This window comes from Grampus griseus (assembly GCF_964374135.1).
Source record: "Grampus griseus genome assembly, chromosome: 11".
Classification (NCBI taxonomy): Eukaryota; Metazoa; Chordata; class Mammalia; order Artiodactyla; family Delphinidae; genus Grampus; species Grampus griseus.
The window spans coordinates 285,894-299,793 of record NC_139005.1 but is presented as its reverse complement, the minus strand read 5'-3'; the positions used below and the strand labels follow the sequence as shown (position 1 = coordinate 299,793).

Genomic DNA, 13,900 nt, shown 5'->3' with positions numbered 1-13,900 from the left:
TGAGCTGTCACCCTCACACGTGATGGCTCTAAGATTTCCCTGGAGAGTTGTCTGGCAGGTGGCGGAGGAAACGCCTTCCCTTCAAGGTAACATTGGGGGCACCCGAGAAGAAACGTTCCATTCCACCTAGCAGCACGTTACACACTTGCTCTCACACTTTCCAAGGTACCAAGCAATCTGCCAAGTGAAGAAACTTTGCAGGACCACACGGGCAAGGCCAAGGACGCCAGACCAGGCCAGGCTTGGCACTCAGTATGACAAGTGGTCACATCTTGAAAAACTCAACGCATAGACACACATACTGGGACGTCTTCCAGTCACTGATGTGTCTTCTAAACCACGAAGAGCCTTTATAAAAAACCGTTTTTCATGATCACATCTGAAGAGCTCTGATATGGAACATTTAGATCAGATTAGATCATTTAGAAGAATCTGTGAACTCCTATTTGTGTCCAAGAAAGTCTGTTCCTTACCTTACGCAGCTGAAAACACTTAACCTTATACTAAGCCATTTGTACATAACAAATTTGTGAACATAACAAAATAAAAACTGCATATCTAAAAATCCCGTTTCACTTCAGTCTTTCAGGGAAAATGTATCCTGAAATGACACAGAGAACGCCTGCTGGTGTCACCATCATAAGTCTCCTGGCTTCAGAAATTCACTTCATTCAGATGTCTCCCAAGTCTGTGTATCCACTGATCCAATATGTACTGGACGACTTCAATATTCCAGGTTCTAGAATAACAGTGAACAAAGACACACTCTCTGGGCACTTCCCTGGCGGTCCAGTGGTTAGGACTCCATGCTCTCACTGCCTAGAGCCCAGGTTCAATCCCTGGTCGGGGAACTAAGATCCCGTGAACCGTGCAGTGCGGCCAAAAATAAATAAAAGACACACTCTCTGCTTTCAAGGAGATGACACCCCAATGGAGGAAGATGAAAATGTTTCCAGCTGCCTGTTGGTGGTCACATCTGCCTTGATATCCCAACAGCATGTCAAATTCAAAATGCCCATGACAGAGCTCAGTTCTTCTCAGCCCTGAGTCCTTGTTCAGACTCTGCCAGTGCTTCTCGGCAGCCACTTCTGACGCCCCGCTGCACGCCAGGTGCTGCAGCGAACACCCTGACATGCCCCTGAGTCCTCGCAGCCAACGTGAGGTGGGCATGGTTACCCCCACTTTGCACACACGGAAACCCAAATTCAGAGACGCCATGTATGCTGTCAAGCCACACGCTTCACGGACGGGCATAGCTGGACTGGACGCCGTCTCCCTTCTCATCCGCGGCATCAACACCGGACCGGCCAGCCTGACCATTGGCGCACTTCTAAACTACCTGCTCTGCCCCAGTGCCCTTCTCTGTCCCAGCTCACCTGCATCTGGCCAGTCACTCTCCTGTTAAAGAACACTTCAGGGGCCTGCACCGCATGAGCTCCGCCTCCATCACTGTGTCCTGCAGCCAGTGGTCCTCAGCTAAGAAGCCACTGCTTCTTCTGTAAAGCCTTCCCTGAAAACCTTGGTTGGCGTGTGTGCTCCCAAGTCCGCACCCCTGTCCTCGCAACAGCACCGTATCTGATTTCTCGTTATACCCTCGCGACACCTTAGACCAGGTTTCCCAGCCTCGACAGCACTGCTGCTTTAGGCAGTTGATCCTTCGCTGTGGGGCTGACTTGTGTACCACAGGGGGCAGAGCAGTAGTAACCTAACCCCCCAAGTCCTGACATCCAAAAATGTCTCCAGACACGACCAAACGTCCCCTGGGGGCCAACCACCTCCGGTGAGAACCATGTACATGAGAGCCAGTACTGTGCGCACCAACAGCTCAGCCAATTACACAGACGCTCTCGACGGCAGAAAGGCCATTACCAGGACTCACCATTGCGGGCCAATTTTGGGGTAGTTCGGGAATTCACGAGGTTCTCCATCTCCAGGTGAATATCTTTTGTTTCTCCAGTATCATACAGATGGCGCACCTGGCAGGAAGTTTACAAGTTGTAAAGAAGGAAAATCACATACCAAGTAATAAATTGCCGACTGAGAGCACACTGACTGAAGTGGAAGGCTGGGGAAAGCGTAGTCAGAAGGTATAACGCCAACCTTAATCCTTTCTGGGATACGGTGGGTCACGTACACACAAATGCGTGTGACCTGTAAGAACCTGTGCTCAGAGACAGCCACAGAGGGCCCTCGCACAGTCTCTGCTGGGCCATTACTGCTGCCCAGTGCCAGCGGGTTTCCCCCACAAACACAGAGGCCTAGATGTAAAGTGAATAAGAAATTACTCTAGAACACAGGCAAATACGTTGAATGGGCTGCTTTCTCAGCATTGTTGGGCTCCCGGGGATTATTATGCTTTGTAAAATGCCACTCTCAGTGCAGTAACAAGGCTTTAGACGTTCTGAGTTGGCCGGCAGTGTCTTTTACTTGCAGAGGGTCTTATCTTTCCACGTTTTCTCAAGTGACCAGTGCTGTCTGCCTGCACAACGATCCTGGGAGCAGCAGGGATGGTGACCTCCATGGTACAGATGGGGAAACAAGTTCAGGGAAGGTGAGCGGCAGCCCCTGGGTCACGGTGACTGGTGGCAGTGACGCAGGTGCCTGCTGCACGTCCTGACTAGAGAACGAGGGCTGAGCTCCTGCACTGTCCACGGGAACCAGGAGATGGGACACAGCCCTCCGGTCACCAGACAACCCGCTGCCCTAGCTGGTCAGTCTGCTGATGGCAGATGCCTCCCTCAACCAACTCAGGAAGACGTGTGCTTGGATTGGGAAGGAATGCTGTGTGCGCCTGTATTCACAGAGTCTGACTGGTCCTGACCGTGGCTGGGACACGGATGACGGGCCAGGGGCGCTTACCTGGCTTGGCCGGAGGAAGTTGACGTTCATGTTGGGGTATCTGGTGACGGGGTCTATGCTGTACTGGCTGAAGTTCTTGCTCACATTCTCGGGGGTGGTCTGAGGCAGCAACCTATAAATGCTTTCCCTGCAACAATGAACAACAGTGCGCTCAGAGCAGTGACAGCACCAGAAGCTCCCCCCTCTCCTTTGATAATATTTCTATTTTCTGACAGTCCAGGGTGGGACAAATCCTCCTCCTTGTCGGGTTGCCTCCAACCCCACATCAGCCCTGGCTTCCCATCCCCACCATCTCAATGATCCCACAGGCACCAGACTGTTAGGGGCCAAGGAGAAGGGCAAGTCCACTGCTGTGGGCAGGGAGCCAAGTCTCACTCTACTTTACTGCTGCGCTGTTTTTTTTTTTTTTTTAATTTTTATTTTATTTCTTTATTTATTTATTTATGGCTGTGTTGGGTCTTCGTTTCTGTGCGAGGGCTTCCTCTAGTTGCGGTGAGCGGGGGCCACTCTTCATCGCAGTGCGCGGGTCTCTCACTGTCGCAGCCTCTCTTGTTGCGGAGCACAAGCTCCAGACGCGCAGGCTCAGTAGTTGTGGCTCACGGGCCTAGTTGCTCTGCAGCATGTGGGATCTTCCCAGACCAGGGCTCGAACCGGTGTCCCCTGCATTGGCAGGCAGATTCTCAACCACTGTGCCACCAGGGAAGCCCCTGCTGCGCTGTTTTAGCAAGTAGGCCAATGTTTAATTTTTAAGAAAATCACTGATGAACAAAACTTGCCACCAAATTTACCCAGAGTACCTTAGGTAACAGACTTAAAAATGGTATCGACCACTAATTTCATCCAGCAAATCCTCTTTCTCTAGCTCTGGTCAAGGCACTTGTTCTTTATTAGCAAGCGAATCCGAGACCTTACCTCATCTGCAATTATCTGCTTCACAATGTCTGACAGTTGAGAGTCAATGTTCACAAGCACTTTGTTGTTTTCCTTTGGATTCGAAGTCACTTTTAATTTCTTCTCCTATGTTAGTACATCCCCTGCTACCACACTGATTTCATTAGTACAAGTCTCTCTAATTTAAGGACAGGAAGATTAAATGCACTATTTTCATGTACTGGGTTGGCCAAAAAGTGCCTTCGGTTTTTAAGTAAAAACTAAAGACACATTTTTCATTTTCACCAAGAAATTTATTGAACAATGTATTTACCCTTTTGTTCCACTACCTTCTGCCATTTTTCAGACAACTTCATAATTCCATCTTCCCAAAACTTTTTATCTTTTTGAGCAAACAACTGTTCCAGGTGCCTTTTACAGTCTTTCAGGGAACTGAAATTTTTTCCATTAAGAGAATTTTGTAAAGACCGAAATAAATGGAAAATCCAAAGGTGCAATGTCTAGTGAATACAGCAGATGAATCAGAACTTCCCAGCTAAGCTGTAACAGTTTTTGCCTGGTCATCAAGGAAACACGTGGTCTTGCGTTATCCTGATGGAAGATTATGCGTTTTCTGTTGACTGATTCCAGACGCTTTTCGTCAAGTGCCACTTTCAGTTGGTCTAATTGGGAGCAGTGCTTGTTGGAATTAATCGTTTCGTTTTCCAGAAGGAGCTCATGGTAGAGGACTCCCTTCCAATCCCACCATATACACAACATCACCTTCTTTGGATGAGCACCCCCCTTTGGTGTGGTTGGTGGTGGTTCTTTTCGCTTGCCCCACGACCTCTTCCGTTCCACATTATTGGACAGTAACCACTTCTCATCGCCTGTCACAATTTGTTTTAAAAACGGAATTTTTTGCTACGTTTAAGTAGAGAAACACATGCGGAAATATGGTCAAGAAGGTTTTTTTCGCTTAACTTACGTGGAACCCAAACATCAAAACGATTAACATAACCAAGCTGGAGCGAAGGATGTTCAGCCCTTGATTTGGATATTTTGAGTACGTCGGCTATCTCCCGCGTGGTGTAACATTGATTGTTCTCAATTAATGTCTCGATTTGATCACTATCAACTTCAACTGGTCTACCCAATCGTGGAGCATCGTCCAGCGAGAAATCTCCAGCACAAAACTTTGCAAACCACCTTTGACATGTTCAGTCAGTCACAGCACCTTCTCCAGACACTGCACAAATCTTTTTTTGTGCTTCAGTTGTGTGTTTTTACCTTTCTAGAAATGATAAAGCATAATATGCTGAAAATGTTACTTTTTTTCTTCCATCTTCAATATTAAAATGGCTACACAAAAATTCACCAATTTTGATGTCTTTTTTTTTTTTTTTTTAATTTTATTTATTTTTGGCTGCACTGGGTCTTCGTTACTGCGCGCAGGCTTTCTCTAGCTCTGGTGAGCGGGGGCTACTCTCTGTTGCAGTGCCTGGGCTTCTCATTGTGGTGGCTTCTCTTGTTGTGGAGCACGGACTCTAGGCGCACGGGCTTCAGTGGTTGTGGCACGCGGGCTCAGTAGTTGTGGCTCGAGGGCTCTAGAGCGCAGGCTCAGTAGTTGTGGCACACGGGCTTAGCTGCTCTGTGGCGTTTGGGATCTTCCTGGACCAGGGCTAGAACCCATGTCCCCTGCATTGGCAGGCGGATTCTTAACCACTGTGCCACCAGGGAAGTCCCAATAAGTCTTTTTTTAAATGCAGGCTGATATGACAGCTGTCACATACAATCTAACAAAATTGTTTCGAAAGAAGTTAAAGACAACTAAGTGCTACTAGAGCCATCTTAGGGAAAAAAACGAATGAACCTTTTGGCCAATCGAATATTTGTTCATGTAGCTGTCACAAAGGAATCAGAGAGCATCCTTCAATGTTACACAAAGATTCAGATACCATTCATAAGTAACAAATTTGATTTGAAAGGGATAAGAGAACATCACTTAGATTAGATAATTTTTAGGTTTCTATGATTTTTGTGTGTGTGTGTATGGTACACGGGCCTCTCACTGTTGTGGAGCACAGGCTCTGGACGCGCAGGCTCAGCGGTCATGGCTCATGGGCCTAGCCGCTCCACGGCTACGGCACGAACCCGTGTTCGGACCAGGGCACGAACCCGTGTCCCCTGCACCGGCAGGCGGACTCTCAACCACTGCGCCACCAGGGAAGCCCTAGGTTTCTATGATTTTATGAATACCTATCTTGCTTTCCCTCTCCTAAATATAAAAACATCATTAATGAAGAAGGAAAGAGAAACCTGAACTCTGCCTGAGGAGCAAACCACTGACCCTCCTGTGTCACCGCGAAAGGACGCCCCTCCGGTTACCTCTCTGCCAGGACTTCCAAGGGGCTCCTTCCCAGAGACCAACTGCGCACCATCCAGGCCGAGTCCATAGCAGCTAGAAAGCCCCGGGCTATTCCTGTTCCCATTGGCCAAAAAGGCTACAGAAACAGAAAACAAAGAATTAACCTGAATTACCTTTTAAAAGAGGGAAACTAAACTAAGGAAGAGAGAAAGAGTTTGCTGTTGAAGAGCAGCTGTACCCTGCCCTTCCCTTCCCTACTTCACAACCTGCAGACGGGCAAGTCACAAAGCCTTTGGAACTGCCACCCACAGTGGCAAGCCTGGGCTCCCCGTGGCCTGGGGCCCTCCCCTGTACACTAGACCGCGTGGCAGTGCAGACACTCGCTCCCCAGCTGGGACCCCAGAGCTGCCCCTCAGTGCGATGCCCCCTCGCCAGGCCTCCAACCCGAACTGCCACCTCCCGCTGCTCAGCACTCACCTCCAGAAGGCTGTCCCCCACCAGGGCCACCAGCAGCTGGTGGCCACCGTGCTCCCGCACCAGGGCCGCGTTCTCGGAGGCGTACATGCACGTGAAGTCGAACATGGCCACGTCGGGCTGCCCGTAGTGGTTGATGGCGAAGTCCAGGGAGGGCAGCTGCTGCTGGGTGGAGAAGTCGGCCGCCTCCCGGGCATAGCTCAGCAGGGCCTCCTGGTCCACATTCTCCCGGGACAGCAGGAGCTCCGTGTCGGCGTAGTCCTATCTCCAGAGGGAGAAGAGGCTCGATGGAAACGCCCAGGCAGGGGCGCCAGAGCCCGCCGGCCACAGCCATGCTGCGCGTTCCAGACGGAACCTAGTTCCGCAGCCTTCCCCTCCCTGTTCCCAAAGCAGTCTTCTATGCAAATTCAAAAGGAAAAGGGGGAGGCTGTTTCTAAAGGAACACAGGTTTTGCCGCCTAGAAACAGAGCACCCGCTTTTCCATTTACTTGGAACAAGTCACTGCTGCTTCAGTCTAGTCCACTCCACCTCACGGAGTTGCTCTGAATACCAAATACAATGATTCAATGTGATGACGCTCTGTAAACTGAAAAGCAGTCATAGTTCAGGCTGCGATCAGCAATCACCGTCTTCTGGGCAGCAGCTGGACCTACACGGGACACTCAACCTTGCATAGCTCATCGAACCCAAAGGAAGAACCTGAAAGCTTCAGGGCCAGAGGGATGAGGAGGTGGGGGCAGTAGGAGTCCTGGGGGCCGGGAAGAAATACACTGAAAAGTGGAACAGAAGTCTTCAAAACAATACACAAGATTCTGAAAGTCCCCATAGTAATCCACCAGCAAAGAAAAACAATGATGAGGGAAAAGGGCTTTCCACAGAAGGGATCGAGAAACTCCCTTTCCGTTTTGGAGGCTCTGGCACACTGAGCCAAGTCTTTCTTCTCAAGTGGGACCTAAGCTTTCCAAGTGCCCCTGATGGTACTTTCCGCTGGCACTACAAGATGTAAGAGCCGAACACAAATACTCAGGTTGGTCCCGGAAACTGTTTGTTCAACACTTAGTAAGTGGCCACCATGGGCTCTAAGTCTTAGCTTGGTCCCAAGGCATACCAATGGGTTCACCGGCTATTTCTTACTGATAGAGCATCCAACTAAATATATCTTGCTCACGCTTTTGTCAGAATGGGCTGTGCCCACTGCTCTGTCCTGTTCTCCTCACACGCATAAGGGGCCACGGGGCTTAGACACAGACACGAGGTCCACGAGCTCCCAGCTCCCAGTTCCCCAGCACCGCCTGCAGACAAGGCAGCACCATAACTCAGACTGCAGTCACCCGACTCATCATCACCCTGCAAAGACAAAGGACATCCTGAAATTCAGCCGCCAGTCTGCGCTGGGAACTGCACAGGCCTGAATCACCACATCTGGTGCCTCTTCTCTCCACTCATCACACAGGGACAGTTAATTCTCAAATCCAGACCAACAAGACCAAGTTAAGACTTAAGAAACTCTCCTTAAGGAGCCATCCACCTGTGGTTCTCTGCGTCCACATTCTGTCATCATCCCAGGGAATCTCATACAATTAGTCATCTGGAAAAAAGGCTTAGCTGGCCCTGGCTCTGGGTGAACAAGAGCCCTCATTGTCAGGCCATAAAGAGGTCCAAATATAGCCTGATCCAGGCACTGTAACCATACCTGCAGTAAAGCCAGAACCGTTCTCAGGCTCCCATAAACACCAGTTTTTGCTTCTTGGTCTAACTCCCTTCCCTCTATAACCCCCTCCCAAAAGATGACCTACTAACCAACCAATAATCGGTCATATATGGAACTCATCATAACCACAAACAGAATCACCTGAAATTAAAATGAATATCTATGCATGAAATGCTATCTGAGATTTGCTTTGCACAGCCCAAAGTAGGAGTGGGGAGTGGGCTGGGGTACTCCTGGGACAGTGCTGGCCACGTGCTGACAACTGCTAATGCTGGATAACAGGCACATCGGGGTTCATTACACAAGTCTCTCCACTTTTGTTCGTGCTTGAAATTTTCCATAATAAAAGATTTTTTTTAAGTTAAACTAAAAAACATCAGAGGAGTACAAAGTACATGGTCCCAGGAGATGAGTGAGGCACTCATTTTCATCCCCTTGCAGGAAAAAACTCATCAGACAATAAAATTCTTTCTCTTGGTAATCACATGACCCAGTACAACATAAAAAGCGGTTTAAAAGAAATCCGCGACTCACGTGCAGTATCACCCCTTTGTCCAGTAAACTCTGCTTTTTGGCTGTCATAACAAAATAGTGTGTGTCATCTTTGTAGTAGACGATGTTCTCCAAATCGATCCCTGCAACAGAGAACAACATGCACATAAGGGTCTGCTGAGATGAAGGTGGGTTAGGCAGCCAGAGAGACTCTCCTGGCCCACAGAGGCCAGGGTTGTGGAACTCCAGACAGGGAACGAGAAAATGAAAAAGGCACCTGAGCCTGATCCTCACCTCCTGCACATTTGTTCATGAAAAGGGGGGGAGCTCTGGTTATCCTCACACTGCTCTGCATTCACCTGACACCCTGTTATCCTGGCAACAGCAATCAATCAGAAGCAGAAACACAAGGATGGGAAGAAAGGAGAGGTTAACCTCTAGTAAGAGGGTTTGAGTCAGTTCTCAGGTTAAACCTCTTTGATGCTCGTCAAGGCAACGGGGGAATCTCCTGGACTCTCACGGGCAGGACAGACAACTGGATGCCTGGAAGTACAGAGTGCACTACTGGCTCTTTAATTCGATTAACGTGAAAAACAGATGCAGTGGGAAGAAACCATGTTCTTCCAGAAAATAGGTAAGTGGAATTTGCCACACATTTTTATTACAGCAAAATGTCTAAGTGAATCCATCTATTCACAAGCTATCATACAACAACCTCATTTCTATCTAGCACGTGGTTTACTTCAAAGCCAAACAAACGCAGGAAAAAGAAGACACACTCAACACCTAGCGTCAGGTTCTCAACAAACCAGAGCTCCCCTCCAACAGCCGAAGGTGTCAGGCACCACCATGCAGAGGCAGGCAGGGGGAAGGGCTGGAGGAGCAGCCCATCCCTGCAATGAGGACAAAGGACACCCGAGTAGGAGACAGAGACACAGAAAGCATAACGCTCAGAATGAAGCACGGGAGTGAAGAAGGAGCAGAGGGGCAAACAACACAGCAGTTTCACTGATGACCCCCCCCCGACCAAACCCTCCAAGAGAAAGATCACAAGCGGTATTTAAATTTCTATCCTTTTTGCTGTGGAGGCATTGACACCAACCTGTGGCTTCCCTCAGTTCCTGGAAAAATTTTTGGTTGAATATAAAAGCCACACCACTGATCTCTTCCACTTTGGCTTCTGCGGTTGTATTTCGGTTAATAAAATTTGCTGTAATGGCAATGGCCAGTTTGCCACGAAATTCTTTCCGACGAAATCCTGGAAGGAAAGAAATTTTCAGAGGTGGCAAAAGCTGGCTAAAGAAGGAAGATCACGTCACACAGGCGGGGCGCTGAGGAAGACATGAGGGAATATGGGGATGGGAATCAACGGGAAGGTTTTAGGGCAGCTCTCCTCTATCTGGAAATAAGGTGTTTACCTCCCAAAGACTGTAACAATCCAGGAAAGACGTCAGTCACCCACAACTAACACACCGCTGGAAATCTGACGGACCAGAACAGTACTCAGTACAAGGGGTTCCATTTCATAAAAAGGGACGCCGTCTGCTTTAATAACTTAGGTTTAATCCTGCAATGTTCCCTGCTCACGGGTGGCTTGTCTCCCTGTGCCCTGGAGAAGTGGCCCAGTACCAGCTGGCGGGGCGAAGGTGGGGCCTGCCGTTCACCCAGCCTAGGCAGCGCACGCGTGAGGATTCTCAGGAGCGGGGCCTCTGAAGACACAAGCTCTTGGCAGGGTTCCTCCACATGAAGCAGGTGAAGGAGACAGGAGCACTACCCGTACCTTCCAAGGTGTTCCTGCGGCCATCCCCTCCAATGATCACTTCAAACTCATATTCTGATACAGGATGGGTTTTGGGGTGCACCAGGGCCCGCCAACCTATCCCTGCGGACGGAAGTCAAAATGAAGGTTATCACCCAGACCCATTCATATATCTAAGACATCTCTAGGCACCCAGGTGTGCAGACTGCACAAAACCCCACGCCAAAAACACACCAGGCATAAAAGCATGGGGTACAAACCAAAGAGAGAAAGAAGCCTCGAGGAAGGGTCACAAAGGAACGTCCCCACCACACGACTTCCTATAACAAATCCAAGCCCTTGTAATGTCTAATACTATGTCAGAGGCCTCCTCATAAGTCAAAAGTTCCTCCAAAGACACAGGCTGTGCAAATGGAGACACCCCTTTAACTAGCTCTGAAAACAACCGTCAGATTCCTCTCTTCTCCCTGGATCTCATCTTTCCTCACCTCTTCAAGGCCCTTTTATCCCTCCTTCATTTGTTCACTCACGTTCATTTTCTTGGTCCTCAGGAGGCTCCACAAGTCCTTGGAATTCCACATTGACATGGATTTCAATGCCTAGGATCAATGCTACTTTCAAAAGTATTAGTTGAAGCTGACGGATACCTGGGTGAACAGGAAGATTACAGGAGTGAGGGCCCACCGGGTAGAGAGGACAAGTCAGCATCACTGCTCCGGTCCCCTCGTCCACCAATGCAGAGTTTATCCAGATGCTCAAAGCCACCTACAGCAGGCGGCTCTTCTGAGCCATGCTCCATAGCGTCTTCTTTTCTTTCTCAAGGGCAAATACAATTCAGTGCAAGAGGTGTTCTAGAGAGACACACAAGCCTACCTCTCAAAAGCTCTGAGACAGAAGGAGACTCTCCCTTCCATCCTCCCTGACACAGAGCCACAGTGACCGAGCAGCACCTACGATCCTGACAGGACTCACCACAGGAGGCAGAAGACAGGCACCCCCAGGGGTGCTTCCAATTGGATACAAAGGGCTGCCTCACTTCCTGAATTGCCCACGGCATCTCTCTCTCAGCCTGTTCCCTCACTGATCTTCACACACTCTTACATGCTGAGAGGGGATCCCTCAAACCAACCTTAGTCTCTTACCATTCCCCCTCCCACCACTGGTCTACGGTTGCAGAAACTAAGGCTCAAAATAATTGAAAAGCTTGCTCATTATCATAGTGAGACTTATTTATTTGTTCAGTGTCCAATGAATAGTTCCCAGGTGTCAGACACGGATGGCCCCAGGTACACTGAGAGAAAGTCTGGGCCCTGATGTGGGACCCTCTCAGCTCCAAGACAAATTCTGCCACACACAAGGCAGACAAGTCCACTGATATACTGACCTCGGTCTACTGTTAACACCGACTGCCTACAGGCTGTGACCAATGAGCTAGGAATACGTGCTAGTCCTCCACGCAGCCGTCTCGGCTATCTCCCCCACTTTGCACCGTTCCACGTCACACTCCCAAAGACTTGTTAAATCCCCTGCTAGTGCACATCTCATTCCTGCAGATGGCTGTTACCCACTGCAGCCCGACAGATGCACAGAGTGCTTCTGCTGCCGGTGGAATGTGGCATCTGCTGGCCAGTGTCTGATAAACTGGCACAACTGCTTCAAAGAGCAAAGGGTTGAGTAGCTGAATGTTTACAGAACACATCTGAGGAGCTCAGAACAACAGTTCCTTGATAAGGCTGTCCTGCAATCATTAATGATGATCAACAGACAAGACTTCAACTTCGTAATGTAGACAACAGTCTGTTCTGAACCGCTTTTCAGAGCGGCATGAAAACAAAAGCACCGTCTGCATTAACTTCTACCGCCTCGAGCACAGGCCCAGGCTGAGCTTGGAGGGGACAGGAGGAGAGCAGGAGCCCTCCACGCTGCAGACCTCACGAGAATCACTCGGCCAAAGGGATCCCACTATCTACTTGCCACTCACAGCCAGCCTAGGAGTCTGCTTCCTTCATCACTGTGGCTCCCCAGGACCGTCCCCAGAGTTTTTGTTCTCACATTAGGAGAGTACCCACCTAGCACATCACAGCAAGCTGCATACCTCGTGCTTCTCCCATCGGACTAAGAGCCACCAGAGGGTCAAAGCCCAAACTGGCAGTCTGTTTCCTAGCCTGGCCCCAATCCTATCCCACCCACTGCCGGTGCTCAGTAAGCGCTCAGGATGTTAGAGTTCCTTAAGCTAAACTCATTTCATAGGAGACACCCTGGTAGTTAAGAATCTCAGGTTACAGAACCACTGGAGGGCAGGTATTTTGACTCCAAGCTGAGTGTGTTTTCTACACAATAGATACTAAGGATGTCAGGACACACTGGGCTTCTGAGTACAAATTCCTCTGGTAATCTGCCTGACTCTTTCTCCTGAAAAATGAGTAGAGGGTAGGCGTGGGATCCTACAGAAGAACTGATTTTACTTACTGATGTGGTCGATGGCTCCAGCACAGAACTTGCCGTAGAACTTCTTGGCACCCAGGCCTCGCAGGTCGTGTATGGTGAATGGCCAGAGATGCAAGACATTGTTGCGGGAGAAGGCATCTCGTTTCTCAATCACGACCACCTTAGCTCCCAATAAGGATAAATCGATGGCTGTGCGGAGACCGCAGGGGCCAGCTCCAATGATGAGACACTGAAAAACACAGCTGCTTTCAGGGCGAAGGCAGCACCTCTTGAGCGCATAACCACCATTCCCTAAAGCCCCCCAGTAGGGCTACTCTCCCCATGACCAAGAAACCTTCAAACCCATCCGGGTCAGAGCGGAGTGCCTGCAATGGCTTCAGAGAAAAGCTGTGGGCGCTCTGGATGGAGGAGACTTAACTGTAAGTGCTGGACAGAAACTCAGACGTGGCACCTGCAGATCACATTTATCTGGGTCCTCACATCAACACACAATATGAAGATCACATCTCATCTCTCAACAACAGGAAAAAACCTTCTCGAAGGTTTCTAAGTCAAGCAGATCTCTGTCCACAGAGGCACAGATCATTAAATACAAAGCCAAGCAATCTTAGGGTCCTGGAATGGACCTACCACTTGAGAGACTCCAAGGTGGTAATTTTCAAGAGCCAAAGTTTTATGTGCAGAAAAGAGTTCTAAAACCACCAACTTTAGACTGAAAATCCAGGGAAATGATCTTGAAGATCCATATTCTAGAGAAGTACTCAGGGTGAGACCACACACTTATCTTAACTAGTTGGCATGCACGTTCAGAAGAAAGACATGCACTGTTTCTGGCTTCCAATTCCTTTTATTCTGTTTTCTTTTTCCATATGAATTTATTTATTTATTTATTTATATTTTTAATTTTGGCTGTGTTGGG

The 13,900-nt window shown here is 49.1% G+C and overlaps 1 protein-coding gene across 17 annotated transcripts in view; it reads right to left on the bottom strand.

Moving 5' to 3' along the window:
• Positions 1-13,900, bottom strand: part of MICAL3 (microtubule associated monooxygenase, calponin and LIM domain containing 3) — a 185,340-nt gene that overhangs the window by 94,881 nt on the left and 76,559 nt on the right. For all 17 annotated transcript variants that reach the window (XR_014297423.1, XM_082665676.1, XM_082665683.1 and 14 more), the window contains 9 exons: positions 13,003-13,210; positions 11,064-11,180; positions 10,555-10,656; positions 9,877-10,032; positions 8,817-8,917; positions 6,575-6,832; positions 6,118-6,233; positions 2,860-2,986; positions 1,880-1,976 (listed from right to left, as the gene is read on the bottom strand). Coding sequence is in view for 16 of the 17 variants with exons in the window: in XM_082665676.1 (XP_082521802.1) it covers positions 1,880-1,976; positions 2,860-2,986; positions 6,118-6,233; positions 6,575-6,832; positions 8,817-8,917; positions 9,877-10,032; positions 10,555-10,656; positions 11,064-11,180; positions 13,003-13,210 (1,282 nt within the window). In the remaining variant the exon portion in view is untranslated. The remainder of the gene's footprint in view (positions 1-1,879; positions 1,977-2,859; positions 2,987-6,117; positions 6,234-6,574; positions 6,833-8,816; positions 8,918-9,876; positions 10,033-10,554; positions 10,657-11,063; positions 11,181-13,002; positions 13,211-13,900) is intronic.